Source organism: Scyliorhinus torazame, chromosome 13 (assembly GCF_047496885.1).
Source record: "Scyliorhinus torazame isolate Kashiwa2021f chromosome 13, sScyTor2.1, whole genome shotgun sequence".
In the NCBI taxonomy this organism is placed as follows: Eukaryota; Metazoa; Chordata; class Chondrichthyes; order Carcharhiniformes; family Scyliorhinidae; genus Scyliorhinus; species Scyliorhinus torazame.
Window position 1 is genome coordinate 73,162,365 of NC_092719.1, and position 25,631 is coordinate 73,187,995.

At 49.7% G+C, this 25,631-nt stretch overlaps 1 protein-coding gene across 2 annotated transcripts in view; it reads left to right on the plus strand.

Moving 5' to 3' along the window:
- pde3a (phosphodiesterase 3A, cGMP-inhibited) overlaps nt 1-25,631 on the plus strand; it is a 645,056-nt gene that overhangs the window by 488,902 nt on the left and 130,523 nt on the right. For both annotated transcript variants that reach the window (XM_072471756.1, XM_072471758.1), the window contains exons 3-4: nt 21,166-21,420; nt 24,031-24,188. In XM_072471756.1, coding sequence (XP_072327857.1) covers nt 21,166-21,420; nt 24,031-24,188 — 413 coding nt within the window. The remainder of the gene's footprint in view (nt 1-21,165; nt 21,421-24,030; nt 24,189-25,631) is intronic.

The window sequence follows — 25,631 nt, forward strand, 5'->3', positions numbered from 1 at the left end:
GCGAGTGATCATCACTCTCCTGCCTTCTACACTGACCCGACGACAGTGCCGAGAGAGGTTCATCACCCTGGGGTGATATTACCCTGACCCTTGGAGGGTGAAACAGGGTAGTCGGGATGGGGGTATTGGGGTGTGGGAGGGTCGGAGAATGGGGGGGAGGAAGGAGGGAAATGGATGGGAAGGAGGGGAATGGGGGAAGGGGGAATGGAGAACGGCTGAAGGGGAATTGAGGGGGATGGGAGGGATGGGGAAGGAGGGATTGGGGGAAGTGGAGGATTAGGAGGAAGAAGGAATTGGGGGAAGAGGGATTGGGTGGGAAGGAGGGGTGTGCCAGGGAGGGGGGATTGGAGGAAGGAGGGTTTGGTGGGTGTGGGGCGAGCAGGTGGACAAAGCCTCGTCCTATGAGAATGGGGTGAGGAGTGGGCCTCCTGGTCCTCTGGGCATGCCGGACCCTTGCTGCCAACTCTCCTCCATCCTCCGGCTCCTCCTGCAGGTCTTCCCGGGTCAGGTCCTCCATCCCCTCCTGGTCCTCATCCTCCTCAGACGAGGCTGCATGTCTCCCCTCCTCCTCCAGCATGTCGTGGCACCGCTGTACCATATTGTAGAGGGCACAGCAGACCACCACAAGGCAGAAGACCCTCTGGGGGATGTAGTGCAGTGCAACATCAGAGCGGTCCATGCATCGGACCTCCATGTTCAGCAGTCTGTTGCACCGCTGAATGACGGGTGACAGCATGGACTTTGCTATATCGGGTATCCACCTCATTCTCGGCCCTCCACACTGACATCATCAACCAGGACCTTAACAGATTCCCCTCAACCCCAAAGACCAATCCGTCATCCTGTGGTGGTCCTCGAAGACGCTGCGGATCTCTGAGCATCGCAGGATGTAGCTGTCATGCATGCTCCCTGGGAAACGTGCAGACATGTGCATGATCCGGATGTAGTATTCGCACAATTGTTGAACATTCATGGAGTGGAACCCCTTCCAGTTAATGAAGGACACTCCCTGATGCCCCTGTGTGCACAAGGCGACATGCATGCCATCGATTGCCCCTTGGACCAGGGCATTCCGGCGAAGGCAGAAATCCTGCAGCCCGGGTATCTTGGTGGGCCTGGTCCAACTCAAAGTTGATGAAGTCTGCTGCCCAGGCATCCAGAGCATCCGTGATCACACGGCTGCACTTGTGGGCTGTAGCTTGTAAAATGGTGCACAGGTGTCCCCCCTGAGCACTGGAATGAAATAATTTCATCGAGGTTCAGGGCTGCGGTGACCTTCACGGCCACTGGAAGTGGGTGTCCTCCTCCGTGGTGGGGGTGACAAGTTTGCGAGTACATGGCACAGGTGCCGCACCATCTTTTTGTTGAGACGGAGACTCCTGCTGCACATGGCCCTCCCACATGGCCCAATCTCACCGGAACCAAATCCTGGCATCCACATATTCCACGCAAGGTGCAGTTGAACATCCTTGACTTCCAGTGTGTTTAATGCACAGTGACGTGCCAGTTACAAGCAGCACTCACCACACCAGCAACAGAAGCATCAGCAATCTGCGAAAGCATTTCTTCCACGGCATCACCAGGTGACCCATTTGGATCAATATCGCACAGCAGGTCCAGCAGTGTCTCTGTGCTTCAAACCGGATTGCCTTCTGGACTCATACGTCCCTCTGAGTCCAGTGTTCCATAACCCAGGGATCTTAGAAAAAGTTGTCCTTCTTTCCAGCCACAGAAAAGGAAGGAAAGAGCAACAGCAGCCTCCAGGTGTTGCTATATTTACTTGCTATAAATATGGCAGTCAATAAGGTTGCCTTTCTTAATATGGATATGAATATGATATGCTTTCAGAATCGCCAGGTGTCAAATGATACCGCCACAAGGTTCAACCGTGTATCGATCAAAGAGCCAAACAACCAGTTAGTTAGTTCAAGGTCAATGATACTTTATTTACACACAAGATTAACTTACACATGCAACACAAACAGTACGAGCTAAATTATACCTATCACTATAACAACCTGTACTTAACTTCAGGCACCCGGCTTAGGTCAGAGGAACAGTGGCCTTTGTTCAAATCTGGATCTACTGGGTCTGGAGAAGTAACTGCGGTTCAGCAAGGATCATCCGTCTGGTAGCGAGCGTTGAACTTGAACTTGCTTCTGGTGGTGCTGCAATTGGAGGTGGACGTTGCCAGAGCGCCAGGTCCAAAAGAGGTCGAACACATGGCGGTGTCTCTCTTTATCCTTGGGGGGTTTCGCGCTCTTTTGGGCGGTTCTTAGGTTGGGACCCAGTAATTCGACAGACTTCGATCACTGCCTTCTATCTGAGCCAATAAAGGGGCGGGTGCCTTGATGGCTGAGAGTGTCCTAAGCGGTCATTGACCTTTCTGTTTATGCTTCCTGAGTAAAGGGAGTGGCGCCAAAATGTCTGGAATCGTATCGGTTACCTGAGTATCAGTCCTTTGTCTTACGGAGATGGGTCATTAAAATGCAAATCGGCTGGGGGTTTAGATGCTGTCTGGATTCTCTGCTCACAAATATACATTCAGGCTCTGTGCCTGCCTGAAACTTACATTGGCCATATTTCCCTTTAGGTTTTGCGGACGTCCATGTTTCTTGGTGTAAGTGGCCTACACAGGCATCTGCAGCCACCAGCAGGAGCAAGCAGCAAACACAACAGGCAGCTGTGAACTGCTCTTACAACTAACAAGGCCAATTCCTCATGTGAAGCTAGAGGCTGCACACAGTCAAAGGGAGTTAGAGTGACCTTCAGCATAGAACCAAGAGGGGTAGCACGGTGGTGCAGTGGTGAGCACTGCTGTCTCACGGCACCGAGGTCCCAGGTTCGATCCCGGCTCCCGCGGGGAGAATGTGCAAACTCCACACGAACAGTGACCCAGAGCCGGGATCGAACCTGGGACCTCGGTGCCGTGAGACAGCAGTTTCACCCCCACAACCAAAAGATGTGCAGGCTAGGTGGATTGGCCACGCTAAATTGCCCATTAATTGGGAAAAATGAATTGGGTACTCTAAACTTATTTAAAAAAACATAGAACCAAGACCTGGGGCGTCATTCTCCGACCCCCCGCCGGGTCGGAGAATGGCCGTTGGCCGCCGTGAATCCCGCCCCCGCCCCCGCCGAAGTCTCCGGTACCGGAGATTGGGCGGGGGCGGGAATCGGGCCGCGCCGGTTGGCGGGACCCCCCGCTAGATTCTCCTGCCCGGATGGGCCGAAGTCCCGCCCAGAAATTGCCTGTCCCGTCGGCGTAAATCAAACCTGGTATTTACCGGCGGGACCAGGCGGCGTGGGCGGGCTCCGGGGTCCTGGGGGGGGGGCACGGGGCGATCTGACCCCGGGGGGTGTCCCCACGGTGGCCTGGCCCGCGATCGGGGCCCACCGATCCGCGGGCGGGCCTGTGCCGTGGGGGCACTCTTTCCCTTCCGCCTCCGCCACGGTCTCCACCATGGCGGAGGCGGAAGAGACTCTCCCCACTGCGCATGCGTGGGAAACTGACAGCGGCCGCTGACGCTCCCGCGCATGCGCCGGGAAACTGACAGCGGCCGCTGACGCTCCCGCGCATGCGCCGCATTTCCGCGCCAGCTGGCGGGGCAACAAACGCCATTTCCGCCAGCTGGCGGGGCAGAAATCCCTCCGGCGTCGGCCTAGCCCCTCAATGTTGGGTCTAGGCCGCCAAAGATGCGGAGCATTCCGCACCTTTGGGCTGGCGCGATTCCCGTCTGATTGGCGCCGTGTTTGGTGCCAGTCGGCGGACATCGCGCCGTTGGGGGAGAATTTCGCCCCAGGTTTCTGTCCTGGACGTGTTCAGTAGGACAGACAGGCAACAGCTGTAGTTGCCCCTGTTATGGGTATCCACAATATTTAATTTAACAGTGACCTGAAGGCTTCACAGATGAAAGGTCCCTACGCCCACATCCCGCCCCCCGCCCCAACCCCCTCCCCCCGGCTCAAGAGTGACGCCCGACCTGGAACACTTCTGCTCCCCAACAAAGCCCGACCCCGCTGAGGGGTCCACCCCCCCACCTCCCAACAAACACTGCAGCAGCTGGGAAATGCAAATGGCTACTCACCTCCTCAGTTCCCCTCACAATTTAAAAAGGAGTACTAAATGACGCCCGGATAATTTCCCTCTGGGGAGCTGATTAATTCCTGGGAGGCGGTTGCAGCCGACTTCAACTTGCTGATGAGCTGGAAATGAATGCAAGTTAGGTTTAATGATATGTTCGCCATATTTGTGCGTGATGCAGAATTTGCCATCGGGAGCGGGCCAGTTTGGTAGAAAACTGATTCGCACCCGCCACAAATCTTGATTTTGGTCTTTCCCGCTATTTAACTGCTGCGCCCAGATCCGCACCACGCACAACACGGTGGTTAAATCACACCCCCAATAAAGAATGTAGAAGACAATTCTTCATCCAAAGAGTGGTGACAATGTGGAACTCACTATCACAGGGGGTGGTTGAAGTGAACAGTATAGATGGAGTTAAGGTAAGCAAGCAGATGCGAGAGAAGGGAATAGAGAGTTATGATTATAGATTTAGACGAGGAAAGATGGCAGGAAGCATAAATACCAGCATGGACTGTTTGGGCCGAAAGGCCTGTTTCTGTGCCATATATCTTATGTGGATAGAGTTTAGAACCTTAAAAAAAACAGTGAAACTTGTAACAGCACAAAGCATAAAAACTGTCCCTGTTCAGCTCAGTTTAATGGGAAGTATCCCTCATCTACATCCTGCCCTAAGGAACATAGGAACAGAAGGAGACCATTCAGCCCCGCGAGCCTGCTCCACCATTCAATGAGATCCTGGCTGATCTGTGGTCTAACTCCATATACCAACCTTTGGTCCATATCCCTTAATGCCTTTGCCAAACAAAAATGTATCTATCTCATATTTAAAATTAACAACTGATCTAGCATTGATTGCCATTAGTGGAAGGGAGTTCAAAACCTCTACAACCCTTTGTCTGCTGAGGTTCTTCCTAACATCTCTCCTGAATGGTCTAACTGTAATTTATAGACTATGTCCCCCTCGTTCCAGAATCTCCAACCAGAGGAAACAGTTGATCCTTATCTACCCTGTCTTTTCCTGTTCCTGGGCGGGATTTTCCGACCCCCCGCCGGGTCGGAGAATCGCCGGGGGCTGGCGTGAATCCCGCCCCCGCCGGTTGCCGAATTCTCCGGCACCGGATATTCGGCGGGGGTGGGAATCGTACCGCGCCGGTTGGCGGCCCCCCCCCCCCGGCGATTCTCCGGCCCGCGATGGGCCGAAGTCCCGCTGCTGGAATGCCTGTCCCGCCGGCGAGAATCAAACCACCTCTCTTGCCGGCGGGGCAAGGCGGCGCAGGCGGGCTCCGGGGTCCGGGGGGGGAGGGGGGGGGGAGGGGCGATCTGGCCCCGGGGGGTGCCCCCACGGTGGCCTGGTCCGCGATCGGGGCCCAACGATCAGCGGGCGGGCCTGTGCCGTGGGGGCACTTTTTTCCTTCCGCCTTCGCCATGGTCTCCACTATGGCAGAGGCGGAAGAGACCCACTCCACTGCGCATGCGTGGGGATGCCGTGAGCGGCCGCTGACGCTCCCGCGCATGCGCCGCACGGCAAAGTCATTTCCGCGCCAGCTGGCGGGGCACCAAAGGCCTTTCCCGCCAGCTGGCGGGGCGAAAATCAGTCTGGTGCGGGCCTAGCCCCTCAAGGTGAGGGCTCAGCCCCTCAAGATGCGGAGAATTCCGCACCTTTGGGGCGGCGCGATGCCGGACTGATTTGTGCCGTTTCTGGCGCCGGTCGGAGGACATTGCGCCGATTGCAGAGAATCCCGCCCCCTATCTTAAAAACTTTGATCAGATCACCCTTAACCTTCTAATAAACCTAGGGCGGAATTCTACCCCCCCTGCCGGTTGGGAGAATCACCGGGGCGCCACACGTGTCCCACCACGCCGCCCCGGCGCCCGCACGCGATTCTCCCACTCCCCCCAAACCGGCGCGGCGAGAATCACGGCTGGCCGCTCGGAGAATTGCTGCTCGCCGTTTGCAACGGGCGGGAGCGGCGATTCTCCGGCCCAGATGGGCCGAGCGGCCTGCCCAATACAACAGGTTCCCACCGGCGCCGTCCTCACATGGTCGCTCCCGGCAGGAACAGCGTGGGAACGCTGGGGGGGGGGGGGGGGGGGCGCCTGTGGAGGGGGGGTTCCTGCTCCGGGGGGACCTCAAATGGGGTCTGGCCCGCGATTGGTACCCACCGATCGGCGGGCCGGCCTCTCTGAAGGAGGACCTCCTTTCCTCCGCCGCCCCGCAAGATGCATCCGACATCTTCTTGCGGGGCGGCCACGGGGAGGACGGCAACCGCGCATGCGTGTGTGACGTCATTTACGCGGCGCCGGCCGCGTCATTTACGCGGCGCCGCTTTTACGCGCCCCCCGGGGGCGGGAGAATAGTGGGCTGGGAGCGGGCTCCGACGCCGGAGTGAAACACTCTGGTTTTCACTCCGGCGTCGGCACTAAGACTCCCGATGGGAGAATTGCGCCCCTCATTTGTATAATCCCTCCTCATAACGTAACCCCTGAAGTTCAGGTAACAGCCAAACGCATGGCTTTAGTTTTCACATTGACGACATCCAACTCTACCTCACCACCACCTTTTTCAATTGCTCCACTCCTCCACAAGTTATCAGACAGCTTATCGGATACCCTGAACTGGATCAGTAAAAATTTCCTCCAATTAAACATTGGGAAGATTGAATCCATTGTTTTCAGTTCCAGCTCCAAACTCCATTCTGTAACAAATGACTGCATCTCCCTCCCTGGCTACAGTCTGTAATTCAGCTTGCCTGTTTGCAACCTTGCTGTCACATTTCATTCAAGATTAGGGCCGGAATTCCAAGGTTGTTGGGATTCTCTTTTCCGACCGGCAGCGCACCCCCATCTGCGTGTTTCCCGCGGGCATGGGGTGGCATCAATGCGAAATCCCATTGTCAAGCGGTGGGAGTAGAGAATCCCGATGCCAGCGAACGGCGCGCTGCTGAGAAACACATGGCTGGGGCACTGAAGAATCCAACTTGAGGGGCGAAATTCTCCGGAAATGGCGCGATGTCCGCCGACTGGCGCCCAAAACGGCGCAAATCAGTCGGACATCGCGCCGCCCCAAAGGTGCGGAATGCTCCGCATCTTTGGGGGCCGAGCCCCAACCTTAACGGGCTAGGCCGGCGCCAGACGAATTTCCGCCCCGCCAGCTGGCGGAAAAGGCCTTTGGTGCCCCGCCAGCTGGCGCGGAAATTACATCTCCGAGCGGCGCATGCGGGGGAGCGTTAGCGGCCGCTGACGGCATTCCCGCGCATGCGCATTGGAGGTAGTCTCTTCTGCCTCCGCCATGGTGGAGACCGTGGCGGATGCGGGAGGGAAAGAGTGCCCCCACGGCACAGGCCCACCCGCGGATCGGTGGGCCCCGATCGCGGGCCAGGCCACCGTGGGGGCACCCCCCGGGGCCAGATCGCCCCGCGCACCCCCCCAGGACCCCGGAGCCCGCCTGCGCCGCCTTGTCCCGCCGGTAAGGTAGGTGGTTTAATATACGCCGGCGGGACAGGCATTTTAGCGGCGGGACTTCGGCCCATCCGTGCAGGAGAATCGCTGGGGGTGGGGGGGGGGGGGGCCCGCCAGCCGGCGCAGCGCGATTCCCGCCCCCGCCGAATATCTGGTGCCGGAGAATTCGGCAACCGGCGGGGGCGGGATTCACGCCAGCTCCCAGCGATTCTCCGACCCGGCGGGGGGTCGCAGAATCCCGCCCGAGGTTTCAACCTGTTTTTCAAGTTATCATGAAGTTGCCTATTTCCACCTCAGTAACATTGCCCTTGTCTCAGTTTATCTGACGCTGAAACCCACACTCATGCCTTCATTGGGGTGAATTCTCCGCCGGTGAGATTCTCCGTTCCACTGGCAGCGCATCCACGCCCGTGGGTTTCCCGGCGGCATGGGGTGGCCACAATGGGAAATCGCATTGACCGGAGGCGGGAACAGAGAATCCCGCTGCCGGTGAGGGCACACCGCTGAGGAACACGCGGCTGGGGGAACAAGAGAATCCAGCCCATTACATCTTGACTCGGCTATTGCATTGCATTCCCAGCTGAGCTCCCATACGCTGCCCTCTGTGAACTCACCGTCGTCCAAAGCTCTGCTGCTCATGTCTTCACCGTGAGTCCCATTCCCCAGTCAACCCTGTGCTCGCAGACCCGTGTTGTCTCTTGGTCAAGCAATGTTTTCAAATTCCCTCCATGGCCTCGCCCTGCCTAATCTCTGTAACCTCCTCCATCCCCACAGCCCTCCGGGATACATGCACGCCCCAAGTTCCGTCTTCTTGTGCACCCCCAATCAAAACTGCTCCACCATTGCTGGCTGTACCTTCCATTGCCTCGGCCCCAAACTGAAGAAATATCTCCCTCCACCTCACTACCTCATATTCATCCTTTTAAATACTCCTTAAAACCAAGTTTTCAGTCATCTGACCAAATATTTTCGTATGTGTCTCGATGTCATACTTTGAATTATAATGCTCCTTTGAAGCACTTTGGGTTGTTTCATTATGTTAAAAAAAAGTGCAATATAAATATAAGTTGTTGTATAGTCCAGATATTGTCATGGTTCATGCAAGGCTGAATTGTCTTTGAAACCTAGTATGTGCTTGCAGTTATTTTCCCTTTGACCACAACTTACTTTAAAATCAGCGACTTATGCATTGGCATGGAGCAGTAAATGTTCCATTTCCTGCATTTTATTTGATTTAAACAATGGTTTGGGAGAAACAGTTGAAGCCATCATATGTTCGATAGTTTCACTGCAGGCCTCTATAAATCATTGAATGTTGCAAATCTCACAAGACAGTCTCAACATGAAGATAGGTGCCTCGAATATGTACTTTCCTATTTCACATGGCTTCCCTCCAAATGTTCCAGGCCAAGGTTTGAAAATGCCTGCCAGCTGTACTGACCTCCACCCACACCTTGCTGCTCTTTTGAATTGAAGAGACTCCTGAGACCCCAGTGCTGGCCACTGCTGATGTGTATGGCTCCAAAGGTCCTTATCGCAGTGGAGAATAGGAACACAATTTAGCTTGCCCCCTTTTTCATGATTTTTGGACAGATTTTTTTTTAAAAGAGTCATATGGGATGGCACAGAGGTTAGCACTGCTGCCTCAGCGGCAGGGACCCGGGTTCAATTCCAACCTCGGGTGATTGTGTTGAGTTTGCACGTTCTCCCCATGTCTGCCTGTTTTCCCCCCGGGGTTTTCCGTTTTCCTCCCACAGTCCAAAGATAAACAAGTTAGGTGGATTGGCCATGCTAAATTGCCCCTTTGTGTCCAAAGGCTGGGTGGGCTTACGGGGTGGGGCAGGGGAGTGGACGTAGGAAGGGTGCTCTTTCAGAGGATCAATGAAGACTCGATGGGCCGAATGGCTTCCTCCTGCACTGTATGAATTCTATGAAACTGTACTCCAATGAGGGACTGTGGGAAGCAAAAGAGCAAAATATGGCCAGATTTGAAAGCAGCTCAAGGGAGAAAAACAAAGCAGTTGTTGGCAGGAATTTCTGATTTACTCCCCTGAATCCTTGGTACAGCAATTGAACCCACAAACATAACTCACTGGAGCACTTGAACAATGTACATGTCCACTCCTGAGCATACTGTGACGAATTCAACAGAGACCTTTTGTTTGTTTTCTGCAGTTGAACAATGTGCATGTATGCTCAGTGGCCTGCTGTGACTAATTCAGTAGCGGCCTTTGTTTTTACAACTCACCTCTGTATAAATTTCATCAAACCAGAAAGAAAAATAGACAAGACCAGTCAGTCAACCTTGGGGCATCCATCTAAAAATACTCTAAAGTCCATTCTTGCAGCATGTCATTAATTCTCTCATGGGATGTGGGTGTGATTGGCTAGGCCAGTATTTATTTCCCATCCATCATTGCCCTTGAGAAGGTGGTGGTGAGCCACCTTCTTGAGCCATCACAGCCCCTGTGGTGTAGGTAAACCCACAGTGCTGTCAGGGAGGTAGTTGCAGGATTTTGACCCAGCAACACTGAATGAATGGTACAACATTTCCAAGTCAGGATGGTGAGTGGCTTGCACAGGTATTTGTAGGTGGCCGTGTTCCCATGCATCCATTGTCCTTGTCCTTCTAGGTGATAGAGTTTGTGGTTTTGGAAGGTGCTGTCAAAGGAGTCTCGGTGAGTTGCTGCAGTGCATCTTGTAGATGGTACACACGGCTGCCACTGTGCGTCGGTGGTGGAGGGAGTGAATGTTGAAGGTGGTGGATGGGGTGCTTTGTTCTGGATGGTGTTGAGCTTCTTGAGTATTTTTGGAGCTGCTTCCATCAGGCAAGTGGAGAGTATTCCATCACACTCCTGACTTGTGCCTTGTCGATAATGGACAGGGTTTGAGGAGAACAAGAGGTGAGTTGCTCACCACAGAATCCCTGTTCTCTGAAGTGCTGTAATTGCCACAGTATTTATACGGCTAGTCCAATTCAGTTTCTGGTTACTGGTAACCCCCCCCTCCAAGATGCTGATTGTGGGGGATTCAGCAACGATAATGCCATTGAATGTCAAGGGGAAATGGTTGGCTTCTCTTTTGTGATGGAAGGAAAGTCAATGATGAAACAGCTGAAGACAGTTGGGCCTAGGACACTACTCTGACGAATTCTTGCAGCGATGTCGTGCAACTGGGATGATTAACCTCCAACAACCCACAATCACCATCCTTTGTGCTAGGTATGACTCCAGATTTTCCCCTTATTCCCATTAACTTCAATTTTTCTAGGGCTCCAAATGGGAATCCAAAAGTCTTCTATAGACATATAAATAGGGCAGCATGGTGGTGCAGTAGTTAACATTGCTGCCTTACAGCGCCAGGGACCTGGGTTGGATTCCGACCTCAGGTTACTGTCTGTGTGGAGTTTGCACATCCTTCCCTTGTCTGCGTGGTTTTCCTCCGGGTGCTCCGGTTTCCTCCCACAGTTCAAAGATGTGCAGGCTAGGTGGATTGGCCGTGCTAAATTACTCCTAGTGTCCAAAGGTTGGGTGGTGTTACAGGGATAAAGTGGGGAAATTGGGCATAGGTAGGGTTGTCTTTCGAAGGGTAGGCGCAGACTTGAATGGCCTCTTTCTGCACTGTGGGGATTCTATGATTCTATTTGATGAAAAAAAACAGTGGTGAAAGGAAGAGCGGGGCCGTTGAGGGACAGCAAAAAAATCTGCACACGGAGGCAGGAGGAATGAGGCATTAAATGGATACTTTGCATCTGTCTTTACAAAGGAAGATGTTGTCCAGGAAATGGTGAAAGGGAAGGTAATTTGAGACACCTGAAGGGTTTTAAATTCATAAGAAGGGATAGTGGATTGGCGGTCTGTACTTAAAGTTGATGAGGCACCAGGACCAGATGAGAAGCATCAATACTGAGGGAAGAGTATTCTACTCTGGTGAGAGTAGAAATGGTCCAGGCACTGACTATAATTTTCTAAATTTCCTTAGGTGCAGTAGTGGTGCCAGGGAATTGGAGGATCACAAATTATACCTTCGTTCAAAAAGGGTGTACAGATAAGCTCAGAAGCTACAGGACAATCAGTTTAACCTCGGCCGTGGGAAAGTTTTTAGAAATGATAATTGAGGAGAAAATTAACGGACACTTGAGGAAATGTGGGTTAATTAAGGAAAGTCAGTATGAATTTGTTAAAGGCAAATTGTGTTTAACTAACTTGCTTGAATTTTTGATGAGTTAACAGAGATGGTTGATGAGGGTAATTCTGTTGAAATGCTGGACATGGACTTCCAAAAAGCATTTAATAAAAAGTGTCGCACAACAGGCTTATGGGCAAAGTTATAGCTCATAGACTAAAAGTGAAAATTACAACATGGATACTAAATTGGCTTAGTGGCATGACCCCTGTTTGTCTTGATATATAGGGCAGCACGGTAGCATTGTGGATAGCACAATTGCCTCACAGCTCCAGGGTCCCAGGTTCGATTCCGGCTTGGGTCACTGGCTGTGCGGAGTCTGCACATCCTTCCCGTGTGTGCGTGGGTTTCCTCCAGGTGCTCCGGTTCCTCCCACAGTCCAAAGATGTGCAGGTTAGGTGGATTGGCCATGATAAATTGCCCTTAGTGTCAAAAATTGTCCTTAGTGTTGGGTGGGGTTACTGGGTGATGGGGATAGGGTGGAGGCGTTGACATTGGGTAGGCTGCACTTTCCAAGAGCCGGTGCAGACTCGATGGGCTGAATGGCCTCCTTCTGCATTGTAAATTCTATGATAATCTATGATATATGTTAATGGCCTAGACTTTGCTGTACAGGGTACAATTTCAAAAGTTTTGAATGATATGGAACTTGGAAGCATCGTGAGCCATGAGGAGGATAGTGTAGAACTTCAAAAGGACATGGATTGGTAGAATTGGTTGGATGAGGTTTAATGCAGAGAAGTGCGAAATTATACATTTTTATAGGAAGAATGCAGAGAAACAATGGCCGGAGCGGTGGGATGCTCTGGTCCCACTGGCAGCGATCCCCGCTCACGGGTTTCCTGGTGGCGTGGGGTGGCTTCAATGGGAAATCCCATTGACAAGTGGCAGGAGCAGAGAATCCCACTGGCAGCGAACGGCATGCCGCCTCCCGTTGCCGAGAAACACCCAGCTGAGAGGCCTGTGAACCCCACCTAATGTAAAATAAAGGATACAATCTTATTTATTTTTAAATTTTAGACTACCCAATTCTTTTTTGTTTCCAATTAAGGTGCAATTTAACATGGCCAATCTACCTACCCTGCACATCTTTGGGTTTGCAAGGGTGAGACCCGTGCAGACACGGGAAGAATGTGCAAACTCCACACGGACAGTACCTGGGGCCGGGATCGAGCCCGGGTCCTCAGCGTCGTGAGGCAGCTTTGCTAATCACTGCATCACCGTGCCGCCCCAAGGGTACAATTCTAAAGGGGGTGCAGGAGCTGGGTGTATATGTACATAAATCAGTGAGGGTGGCAGGACAATTTAAGAGCACGGTTAATAAAGTATACAGCATCCTGTGCTTCATCAATGGAGCATTGGGTACAACAGTGGTTTTGTTAAAACTGTATAAAACACTGTACATAAACCTTAACTGGAGAATTTTCATCCGTTCTGAGAATCACACTTTAGGAAGGATGTAACAGCACTAGAGAGGGTGCAGAAAAGATTCACAACTAAATCGCTCTAAGGAAGAGGAACTTCAATTACAAAGCCAAATTGGAGAAATTGTGACTTTTTTTCTTGAAGAAGAGGAGGTTGAGAGGAGGATTGATGGAAGTGTTCAAAATCATGAGGGGTCTGGGTGGGACAGGTAGGGAGAAATGGCCGGAATTCCCAAGTTGTTGCGATTCAATTTTCCCCCCGATCTGTCCTCCTCCAATTCTGGCCTCTTGTCCATGTTTTCAGTACCCTACCATTATCGGCTATGCCTTGCAGCCTAGGCCCTAATCTTTGGAATTCCCTCCCAAACATTCTCGTCCTTTCTCCCTCTCTCTCCGCTGTTAAGATGCTCCTCCTCTATCCAAGCTTCAATCATATATCTTAATGTTTCCTTATTTAGCTCAGGCGTCATACTTTGTTGATCTTGCTCCTGGGAAACACCTGGCAAGTTGTACTATGTTAATGGTGCTATATAAATGGAGGCCGCTGTTGGATATTAGGCTCCGAGAATGATGCCAGGACGTGATCACAGCTATAAGCTGCAACAGACAGGTCTCTTTATCAAATCTAATAGATGTGCAAAGTTACGGGCTTCAAAACTATTGACCTTCTGCCTCATCTTGCTCAGCTTAATTCAAACCTAACCCATTAATGTTTTTGCTTTTTTGTTTATGAGCAGTAAATCAATGGCTTTTAGCTCATGAGTAGGCCTCACTGCACTGCTCTTTACGTCAGGAATTGTATTGCTCAACCCAGTTTGTGCCTTCCAATCAGAAGCAGCAACCTTCAGATATAATGATGTGAATTGTGATGCCTTTCAGCAGTTTCCATGGTAACCCCATGTTGAGGCTTCGAGCACTGAATGAAACCATCCAGAAGTGCAGCAAGTAAAATCTGAAATTGATCCTCCTTTGATGTTTTAGAGAAATATGCGCATTAATTGCACACTAATGGGTGACAAATAGCTTCCCCACCACCACCCCAACAATCCATGGCCTGACAATTTACAAGAAAACCTGAACTGAGGGGATCGTTACAGAATCTGACAAAGGATAAAGCCCTAATTAGTTGCTGTATTATGTTGGCTATAAGATTATTTAGGCTTTTCTCTCAGTACTGTACTTGGATTCAAAACAAAGTACAGATTCCATTGGCATGTTTTTTTCTATCCTTTGTAACTCACACCCTTGCAAATACCATGTTTAGGGATTGCATGTCATTGGATTAACAAAATTCACCATTGTCTTTCAGACTTGTTGCAACTGGTGGTTTTACCTCCCTTTCTATCATTCTCTGAATGAAATTTAATATATGACCTCCCCTGAGGTGTTTGGTGTAGGGAGGATCATTTAATTTGGTGGGAGAGTGGCTTTGGGTCCCTTGCCACCTTCCCACTTCTGCCCCGATTAAGGTCGGGGAGGGAAAGCTCATGGACGGACTTCCTGCCCTGCTGCCAATTAAGGCTCTTACGCGGGTAATGGAGGAGAAGGTGACATTGTGGTAACATCACTGGACTAGCAATCTACAGACCCAGGGTAATGTTCTAGGGACCTGGGTTCGAAACCCACCAGGACAGATGGTAAAATTTGAATTCAATAATAATCTGAAATTAAAAGTCTAACCATGAAACCATTGTTGATTGTTGTACAAACCCATCTGGTTCACTCATGTCATTTAGGAATATATTTCACAGGATGCGGACTTTGCTGGCTAGGCCAGCATTTATTTCCCATCCCTAATTGCCCCTGAGAACGGGGTGGAGAGATATAGCACTTGGGGCGAATGGGATCAAAGGTTATGGGGCAGCACGGTAGCATTGTGGATAGCACAATTGCTTCACAGCTCCAGAGTCCCAGGTTCGATTCCGGCTCGGGTCACTGTCTGTGCGGAGCCTGCACATCCTCCCCGTGTGTGCGTGGGTTTCCTCCCACAGTCCAAAGATGTGCAGGTTAGGTGGATTGACCATGATAAATTGCCCTTAGTGTCCAAAATTGCCCTTGGTGTTGGGTGGGGTTACTGGGTTATGGGGATAGGGTGGAGGTGTTGACCTTGGGTAGGGTGCTCTTTCCAAGAGCCGGTGCAGACTCGATGGGCCGAATGGCCTCCTTCTGCACTGTAAATTCTGTGAGAAAAAGCAGGATTAGGCTATTGAGTTGGATGATCAGCCATGATCGTGATAAAATGGCGGGGCAGGCCCGAAGAGCCAAAAGGCCTCCTCATGCTCCTATTTTCTATGTATCTATACCACCCTTACCTGGCCTGGCCTACATGTGACTCCAGACCCAGAGCAATGTGGTTGACTCTTAAATGCCCTATGAACAAGGGCATTTAGGGATGAGCAATAAAAGCAGGCCTAGCCAGCGATGCCATGAACGAAGAAGGAAAAAAAATTAACTCCCACATAAAGACCTCATCCCATTGCTGCTCGCACTCACCTAATGTTAGGCATAAGACTTGCCATTTTGTTGACAATGAATTTGATGGCCCTTCTGAAAGAGGGCTCTCGCTGGCTCCCAGCTGACTGGCATGATTCTCCTCACCCATATTAAAATCTGCCATGTGAGTGAGCAGTGCCCCTACTGACTCAGCGTGCACATCCATTTCTCAGTAATAGGACATGCTCTAATTTAGGGAGGCTTCAATTGCCTTGAATGTGGAAATGTCCAGTTCAGGGTATGACTGGTACAGACTAAAATCCTGACAGCGTTTATTAAACAAAAAAAAGTTACTTAAAAAAGGGCACTATTACCAGACACCGACATCTTTAGTTCTGCAAAGCATGGCATCCAAAATAAAAATGTTCGTTGTGGTTTAAAATTTTCAGAGAACAAACCTCCAGCTTCTTCTCTCTGGTCTGTATTTTTGGCCTTAAGTGTAAAGGTGATTAATTTATTGAGGTACAGCAATGACACTTGGTGCTTCAAACAGTAACATTTCTATATTTTGCAGAGAACAATTTAGATAATGCGCACTTAAAATGGAACTCTGTCAGCTGCCTTATGGAAACAAATCTTTGCTTCTGGTACAGGCAAAGTGAATAATAGAATAGCCCTCTCTCGGAACCAGGGAAAACTAAACACTTCCGAGTTTATGTATCATATTTTGCTTTTAAACTGAACTTAACAATATCACCAATTCCAAAACCCTGCTGTGGCTACAAGAGTAAGTCGGAGGCCAGGAATCCTGTGCCGCAAGTAACTCTCCTCATGATTCCCCTAAGGCTGTCCACCAGCAAGGCACAAGTCAGGAGTGTGATGGCACATTCCCCACTTACCTGGAAGAGTGCAGCTCCAACAACACTCGAGAAGCTCTACACCATCCAGGACAAAGTAACCCCGCTAAATTGGTACCCCATCGACAAACATTCGCTCCCTCTACCACCGACTCACAGTAGCAGCAATTTTTACCATCTACAAGATGCCATGCAGGAACTCACCAAGAAGGCTCCTTAGACGCCACTTTCCAAACCCATGACCATTGCCATTTAGAAGGTCAAGAGCAGCAGATACATGGAAACACCACTAGCTGGAGGTTCAGCTTCAAGCCGTTCACCATCCTGACTTGGAAATATATTTGGTATTCCTTTACTGTCGCTGGGTCAAAATCCAGGAGCTCTCTCCTTAACAGCACAGTGGATGTACCTACATCACATAGATGGCAGCTGTTCAAGAAGGCAGCTCACCACCACGTTCTCAGGGGCAATTAGGGATGGGAAGTAAATGCTGGCCTAGCCAGCAAAGTCCGCATCCTGTGAATAATAAAAACAAACTATTGACAATGAGGTTCTATTGGCCTGGTTGTCTGAAAATCAATCAGTTCTGTCCTTCAAGCAACCATGTTATCCATGCCAACACAAGCAAAATGCAAGACAATGCTATTGATAAAAGGCCCTTTGGTTTTTATTTTAAGTCTAATTCTGGGAGCTCAGTAATTGTTAAGCCAGTTCACAACATTTACATTGGTAAGTTTGGACTCTGTAGATTGTTGGCAACTTATTGATCCAGTTTTACTGCGGATATGGAAACCAGATTTAACATTGCTAAACTGACAGTTAGGGTAGCAGTGGCATTTGAGACCCCAGGTGAGCTGGGTGGTAGTGGCCGACCCTCTCTTTTCATGAGTCACAATAAAAGACCCAGGTAAGGGCTCCTTGATCGCAGTTACGAGCCATGCCCAACAACAGAATTTACGGTGGTAAAAGCTGTAAACACGAGGAAGAATACCTGTTTAGAGGCAAGGATTCTTTAAGAAGCGGGTGACGCAGTGGTTAGCACTGCTGCCTACGGTGCTGAGGAACCGGGATCGATCCTGGCCCTGGGTCACTGCCCATGTGGTATTTGCTCATCCTCCCAGTGTCTGTGTGGGTTTCACCCCCACAGCCCAAAGATGTGCAGGTTAGGTAGATTGGCCCTTACTTGGAAAATTGCCCCTTAATTAGAAAAAAAATAATTGGGTACTCTATGTTTCTTATTAAAAAAAGGAATCTTCAGGAAGAGGACTTGCATCCCCTTTTGAGTGCACATGACGAAAGCAATGGGAAACCACCTCATGCATTCTGTTCCCTAGCTATATTGCTCATTAAAATTGAAAATGCTCCCATGAGTAACAGGACCATGAGGTGTGGAGAAAGGTGCAGTGTACCAGCCTTTATAGGCAGATCACTACCATAAACTGGCAGTACCACTTCAGTTCCCTGTTGTGTGATCCATCAGATATTCCATTCCAAGACAAAGAATACACAACTGAAGACTGATGTAACACTGATTGTTTTGATAGCCCAGGACATACCTCGACTCTCAGAATCCAGACCCTAGATGATGGTCGTCTAGTGTAAAATCTGCTACAGCTCAGTCAGCCATACAGAAGCAGACGTCAAGGTTACAGCTACAAAATTCAGCGGACAGAAAGTTCAGACAAATGTTCATTGTGTTCATAATCAATCTAAAAGTGACAAGGGCCATTGACATTGCAAGGAGCAACATTAAGTCGAGACTCAACAACTAACTTTAACGTGGTCAATGGGAATTCCTTATGAGTGTCTCCAACGCACTGCCAGCTGATACCATATTAAACAGAATAATGCCCATTTTCAACTGCACTGTCGATGCTTTTAAAAGCTCGGCATAATTATTCGGCCAACAGAAATCTGTTTTTTAACACATTATTCAGTTGCCAAAGACGTTTAACTGATTTCACACACTATGAAAATCATTCTCCAGGAAAAAGAATTGTTTCCTCATGTCGTTTGCAGGATTATCTAATAACATATGGTTAACTTATAACTTATGCAAGATTCCCCAAAGAGGTTCCCCTGAAATGAAAATAGTTCACCGAACCAAAAGAAAAGGGATCCAGTAATAAGTCCTGGGAGGATCAATACTACATTGAAGGGAAATATCTAATACAGCTCAGAGAGAAGGATTGAGAAATACTGATTACCATGAAGGCTGACAGCAACCCTCCATTTTCAAATAAGATGGAGTTGCCCTCAGGGTCACGGGAGAATCAAAATCTGAATACCAAATAAAAGCGAAATACTGTGGGTGCTGAAAATCTGAAACAATAAGAGTAAGTGTTGGATAAACTCAGCAGGACTGACAGCGTGTGTGAGGAGAGAAACAGAGTTAGCGTTTCGAGTCCAATACGACTCTTCGGAATTGATTGATTGATTGATCTTTATTGTCACATGGAGCTAAGTACAATGAAAAGCATTTTTCTGTGGCCAAGGGAACGTACACAGTACGTACATAGTAGACAAAAAAATAATCGACAGAGTACATTGGCAAATGGTACATCGACAAATAGTGATTGGACTGCAGCATAAGGCGTCGTGAATAGTGTTCTTACAGGTAGCTGTGGGGAAGAATCTGTTCCTATATCTGGATGTGCGGGTCTTCGGACTTCTGTATCTTTTGCCTGATGGAAGGGTCTGGAAGAAGTCAAAGGCTGGGTGTAAGGGGCCTCTGAAAATGCTGTCTACCTTCCTGAGGCAGCCGGAGGTGTAGATATGGCACATCTGTAGACGTTTGTGAGAGTCGATGTAGACATGCCAAATTTCTTTAGCTTCCAGAGGAAGTAGAGACGTTGTTGGGCTTTCTTGACTTTTGCATCAACGTGTTGGTGATGGTGACTCCCAGGAACTTAAAGCTATTGACCATCTCCACTTCAGAGCCATTTGATGTAGACAGGGGTGTGGGTGGTGCTACACTTCCTGAAGTCGATGATCAGTTCCTTGGTCTTTCCAGCATTTAGAGAGAGGTTGTTTTCGGTACACCATGCAACCAAGTGATCTATCTCCCTTCTGTAGTCTGATTCTTTGTTGTTTCAGATACGACCCACCACAGTTATATCATCCACAAATTTATAGATTGAATTGGAGTTAAATCTTGCCACACAGTCGTGTGTGTGTATGGGGAGTACAGTAGAGGACTAAGCACACGTCCTTGTGGGGCCCCGGTATTGAGGACTATTGTGGAGGAGGTGCTGTTACCTATCCTGGCAGATTGCAATCTGTTGGTGAGGAAGTCAAGGATCCAGTTGCACAGGGAGGGATCAAGTCCAAGATTGCAGAGTTTGATTATTAGTCTTGTCGGGAATTTGCCTCCCAATGTCAGAACCTCTTTGAGGGCTGTCAGCAATCTCCTCAGCACACAACTGACCTTCCAACCCATCCACAAGCCCAAAATAAACCCATTAACGCCATTCAGTGAGTCCTACGCTGCCAGATCTGGGGCGTCATTCTCCGACCCCCCGCCGGGTCGGAGAATGGCCGTTGGCCGCCGTGAATCCCGCCCCCGCCCCCGCCGAAGTCTCCGCTCCCGGAGATTGGGCGGGGGCGGGAATCCAGCCGCGCCGGTTGGCGGGACCCCCCGCTGGATTCTCCGGCCCGGATGGGCCGAAGTCCCGCCCAGGAATTGCCTGTCCCGCCGACGTAAATCAAAGCTGGTATTTACCGGCGGGACCAGGCAGCGTGGGCGGGCTCCGGGGTCCTGGGGGGGGGCGCGGGGCGATCTGACCCCGGGGGGTGCCCCCACGGTGGCCTGGCCCGCGATCGGGGCCCACCGATCCGCGGGCGGGCCTGTGCCGTGGGGGCACTCTTTCCCTTCCGCCTCCGCTACGGCCTCCACCATGGCGGAGGCGGAAGAGACTCTCCCCACTGCGCATGCGCGGGAAACTTTCAGCGGCCGCTGACGCTCCCGCGCATGCGCGGGGAAACTGACAGCGGCCGCTGACGCTCCCGCGCATGCGCCGCATTTCCGCGCCAGCTGGCGGGGCAACAAACGCCATTTCCGCCAGCTGGCGGGGCGGAAATCCCTCCGGCGTCGGCCTAGCCCCTCAATGTTGGGGCTAGGCCGCCAAAGATGCGGAGACTTCCGCACCTTTTTGCCGGCGCGATGCCCGTCTGATTTGCGCCAGCTTTGGCGCCAGTCGGCGGGCATCCCGCCGTTGGGGGAGAATTTCGCCCCTGATGTTTTTCCAGCATTTTCTACTTTTGGAAATACTAAATACTAAGAATTATATGTAATTTGAGTGAGGATTATGATTAAATCGTGGCATATTGGTTGAAATTGGTTGTTAGCTGTTTTAAGCCATGCTTGAGTTCCAAAGTGATCTCATTGAAGACAGATGTAAGTAGACAGTTGAATTGTACCATATTTCATCCTTATTTTCACATCTGTATTTTCACTTGACCATTCAATCAGTGGTCAAACTAACATGAAGGATGGAGTGTTACTAGATAACCCACATTCTTACTTTGAATGATGGAATTAGCTGATTCATTTTAATGAGTATTATGCAGGCTGATTGAAAAGTAGTGGATATGGAAAATTCATCTGAATTAAAAGCAGAGTTTATGCATTTCATTTGTCGAAGAATAAGTAAAGGTTTGATGCACCTTCTTGGGCTACTGTTAATGTGTCAATGTATTTACGTTCCTTATTTTCTTTCAGTCTTCAGGCACCAGCGTCACTGTCGATATAGCTGTGATGGGTGAAGCCCATGGACTAATTACTGACCTTCTGGCTGATCCTTCTCTGCCTCCCAATGTCAGTACCTCTTTGAGAGCTGTCAGCAATCTTCTCAGCACACAACTGACCTTCCAGCCCATCCACAAGCCCAGAATAAATCCATTGGTGTCGTTCAGTGAGTCCTACGCTGGCTCTGACTCCGAAGAATGCCCAGGAGAGAAGCTTACTATCCCAAAGGTGCAGCAAGAAATGTTCACTTCCCTTTCCCAAAGGTCATTGGTTGGTTGGCAGCAACCTTCACATGTTTTAGTCATTTGACATTCCTGTTTCTCTTTCTACAATCTAACAAATCCATTGTTCACCTGTGCACAGCAGCCTTCAAACAGAAATGTTGCGGATATTCAAGATTTCTGATATATCCTGGTGGCAGCAATGGCAATCCTTAAGAGCGAAGTGCGTGTTGGATGCAGGATTTCCGGGTAGCTGGACAGTGGGAGGAGGGGATGAAAATTGGGTAGCTGCTGGCACCAAATTAGAGGGCCTATTGCAGGGCCCCACAGCTGAAGATAATGGGGGCTGGGGATTAACGTAGCTGGGGATGACAGAGGCCTAGTCTTTCCTTGTGGGGTCTGATGGGTCACTCCTGTTCCACTAGGCCCCGCTAAGGAAAGTTTAATAAGAAAGCGGGAGTCCACACCAAGTAGAAGTAAAAACAAAGTTTTATTTACAAACAGAATATTTGCACTCCGGGTAGTCCTCTGGTTGGTGCTGATGCACAATCAATACGCTTGAGTCCACGTGGAGTCATATCGATTCAGCTTTAATCAGATAGAACTGTACCCAGCAGCGAAGTTACAGAAGTGAAGGCTGCTGGGGACGGCACAGGTTCTTATACCCCGCTTCTCAGGGCGGGGCTATGTACATTGCCCAGTGGTAGACCCTGCGGTCTAGCCAATGGTTATTCCTCTCTCTGGTACTGCAATACCTGGTATTACCACAGGTGCCTTACTGGCCAACCTTATATGCTCCAGGAAATATCCCCCCCATCCCCTAGGAGGGGAATTTGTACTCTGCAAGGAGCATGGGAACACAAGCATTCCCACCCTGTAGACCCCGAGTGGGATATTACGTAAGTTTCTTTCCAGATACCTCGCTAGCTTCTCAACTTTTGGGAATATAGAAGAAGTGACTGTGGCATGTGCTCCCCTCAGGCAATAAATAAAATTCCACTGGGGCCCCTGGTATGTCACAGTTGAGTGGAGAATTCCTGTTCCAAATGAGTGTGGACAGGACAACGGCGAAGTGAGCTGAGGGGACTGAGGAAGTTTGGTTAATGTCACTGAAGCTGAGGGGCCACTTGGTGCAAAGGCAAAGAGAGGGAGGATGTCTCAATGAAGAACTCAGTGAGGGGCTTGGGTGAATAGTGAGCAACAGTTTTGCATAAACTGTTTGTGGAGTTGGCCAGCATAGTTGGCTAGATGGCTAGAGCGTGGTGCAGTATGATGCCAACAGCAAGGGTTCAATTCCTGTACTAGCTGTGGTAGATCAAGAAGTCTACCTTTTTCCCTTGCCCCTCACTTGATGTGGAATGGTGCTTGTCAAGCTATCAAACCAATTTGTCTCACTCTAATGGTGAGAGATGCCAATGGTCCTTCATGAACTATGGATAATTACCGTTTTGTTGGGTCAACAGCAACCTAGCCATTGAGGGTTAAAGGAACTACAGGAGGTGGCAAATACTTTCTTTGATTATCGTTAATGTGGACCCAAAAGGTGTAGGAGAGCTTCTTCGAGCCACCTCAGTTGAACTGCAGGCCCTGCCTGGCTGGTCAAGACATTCCCTTTGGCTCAGCACAGCTCCTCTGCCAAAATATACCTGCAAACCAGCTTTGGTATTGAAACCTTCATTCTCAGGTGACTAGTCAGGTGTCCCAACACAGCTCACTGGTTTTATATAGATGAGGCCCACGACTTAGTTTCCAATGAGATTGAGCTGACATCTTCCGCACATTGGAATAGAACATTGTGAGGGGACATGTAAAAGAATATCAGAGATATTAGTGCATCAGTGAATTAAACTCTATTGAGTTCTATGACAGTTGCATCAATATAGCAATCTGCCACACATTCAGTAATTGGTTGCACCTACAATTGTGGTGGGCACTGGTCAATGGTTTGAGTAATTTCTAGATGAACAGTTTGACAGGATTGAACAGGGAAAAGACAGTAGATGCCACAAAGTCATTATGGTTCACCAACATCCTCCTTTGAGATGATTCAACCAGTGGCCTCCTACATTCTTCAGGCAAATTTCACTCTTTGTGAGGACAGCCATTAAGTCGGATGAAAATGCTGTTCAAAACAATTATTGACCTTTACTAGATTGGTGTATATCAAACCATCAGGCAGATGGATTTGTGGATTTGTAAAGAGGAAGCTGAATGAATAAAATCCATGAGTACCCCTTTATCACCGTCTTGGATAAACTGAAAAACCATTCTATATAATTTGATTCAATCAGCTATTTATTCTATTTACAAAATTGCAACATTTTTCTTTGTTTTTTATGCTTTAAAGTGTAATGAAAAAGATCTGTTATCATGATATTTAATTTATAATTGGAATTTTACTCCAAAAGGATAGAAAAAAATTTATTGAAGAGATCTTTGTCGGAAGAATCAACGAACAGCAATTGCATTTGAGATATTGTACTTCCGTACTTCTGCCTTGAGGACTGAGCTGAATCGACTTAAGACGATATTGTTCTCACGCAGTTTTTAAAATCAAGCTTATTGATAATTTCAGCTGGGCCTCACTGAATTTATTTAATCCTTTTATTTCCTTCAGCGGCTGAGGAGAAGTCTGCCTCCAGGACTATTGAGACGGATTTCGTCCACATGGACAACAACAACGTCTGCCACTGGTCTGCCCACCATGGAGCCTGGGCCTGTTAGGAGGGACCGCAGTGCGAGCATCAAGCCCTCTCACGAGGCCTCATCAGGCAGGTACGCACAGTTTTGTAAGATTTGATGTAAAATCCTCTGTGAATCCTAAATCCTGTGGCCAATGGGTTTTTAAAAAATGTATTTTACCCTGCACATCTTTGGGTTGTGGGGGTGAGACCCACGCAGACACGGGGAGAATGTGCAAACTCCGCACGGGCAGTGACCCGGGGCCGGGATCGAACCCGGGTCCTCGGCGTCATGAAGCAGTAGTGCTAACCACTGCACCACCGTGCCGCCTTGAGTCAATGTGTTTTAACGGAGAAGGTTATTGTCTGGGAGCTTCCCTAAAACATTCTCGGAGCCCAGGAAATGGTTTGTGCATGCAATGTGAAAGAGTTGACAAAATTCAGGAGGCATAAGTTAAACTATGTTGGTTACTGCCTCACTCAAAAGATTTCACCAAGTATGAAGGTGTTACAGACAAACCAAGTTAAATGCTTGTTAAATCTTGAGGGTGCTTGAAAGACATTGAGCTGGATTAGCTGAATTGCACCAGTTTTACGATCCCCTAGCGGGATGCAATTCAGTGTTCCGCGCCATGTAAATGTATACATGAAGTGGAATATGAGGGGATTCCCAGAAGAATCCTGATATCAAGCCGCCACCTTGAGCAGATGGACCGATAGTGGAGTCCTGCGGCCGGCATTCCCCCCCACACCACAAATTGGCCACGACCCCCACCACACTGCAAAGTGGTATGGATTCCCCCACCGCATGTCAGCCCCCACCCCCTGATTGCCTGGGTTCCCCTCCACCCCAAATATGGAGGTGACCTGACCCATCCCTCATGCCACAATCCCTTGTAATTGGGGGACCCTCACAGGGACTCCTGGACTAGGCCCCCCCCCACAGGAAGCCCCTGCCTAAAGGAATCCCCTCCATGGACCCCCCCCCACACACACACAGACCCCTCCCTCCCGAATATTGACACCTGTCTGGAAGCTAGAGAGCAGTCCAGACAAGGGCTGTGGGAAGCATAATAGCTGTAACACTTACCTAGCAGCTCCACGCGTCTATTTCTCAAAGGTGAGCAGCTGTGCCTGCATCTTATACCACAGATTCACTGTCTGCAATCCATTCATGGTTTTCTAGTAGTGGTCTGCGATTGACAGGTGGTAAATACTATCTGCCTCTTTGATCCATTCATATCCCTTCACACTTCAGTGGCCTAAGTGATGAAACTCCAATGTTGTAAACATTGCTCACATCAAAGAGAGGTAAGTGGAGTGAAATCACACGCTTGAGTGATTGGAATGCACTTAGTGCAACTTACATCTCTTTGATGTGGGCAATGTTTACAAACATTGGGGTTTCACCACTTTGGCCACTGAAGCAATATGAATGCACATGCACCCAATCAATCCAGGAGTTGGGGGGCAGCTGTGAGGTGTTGGTGGGGAGGGGAGGGAGGGTCTGATTTGCGATGCGGGGGTGGGGATTGAC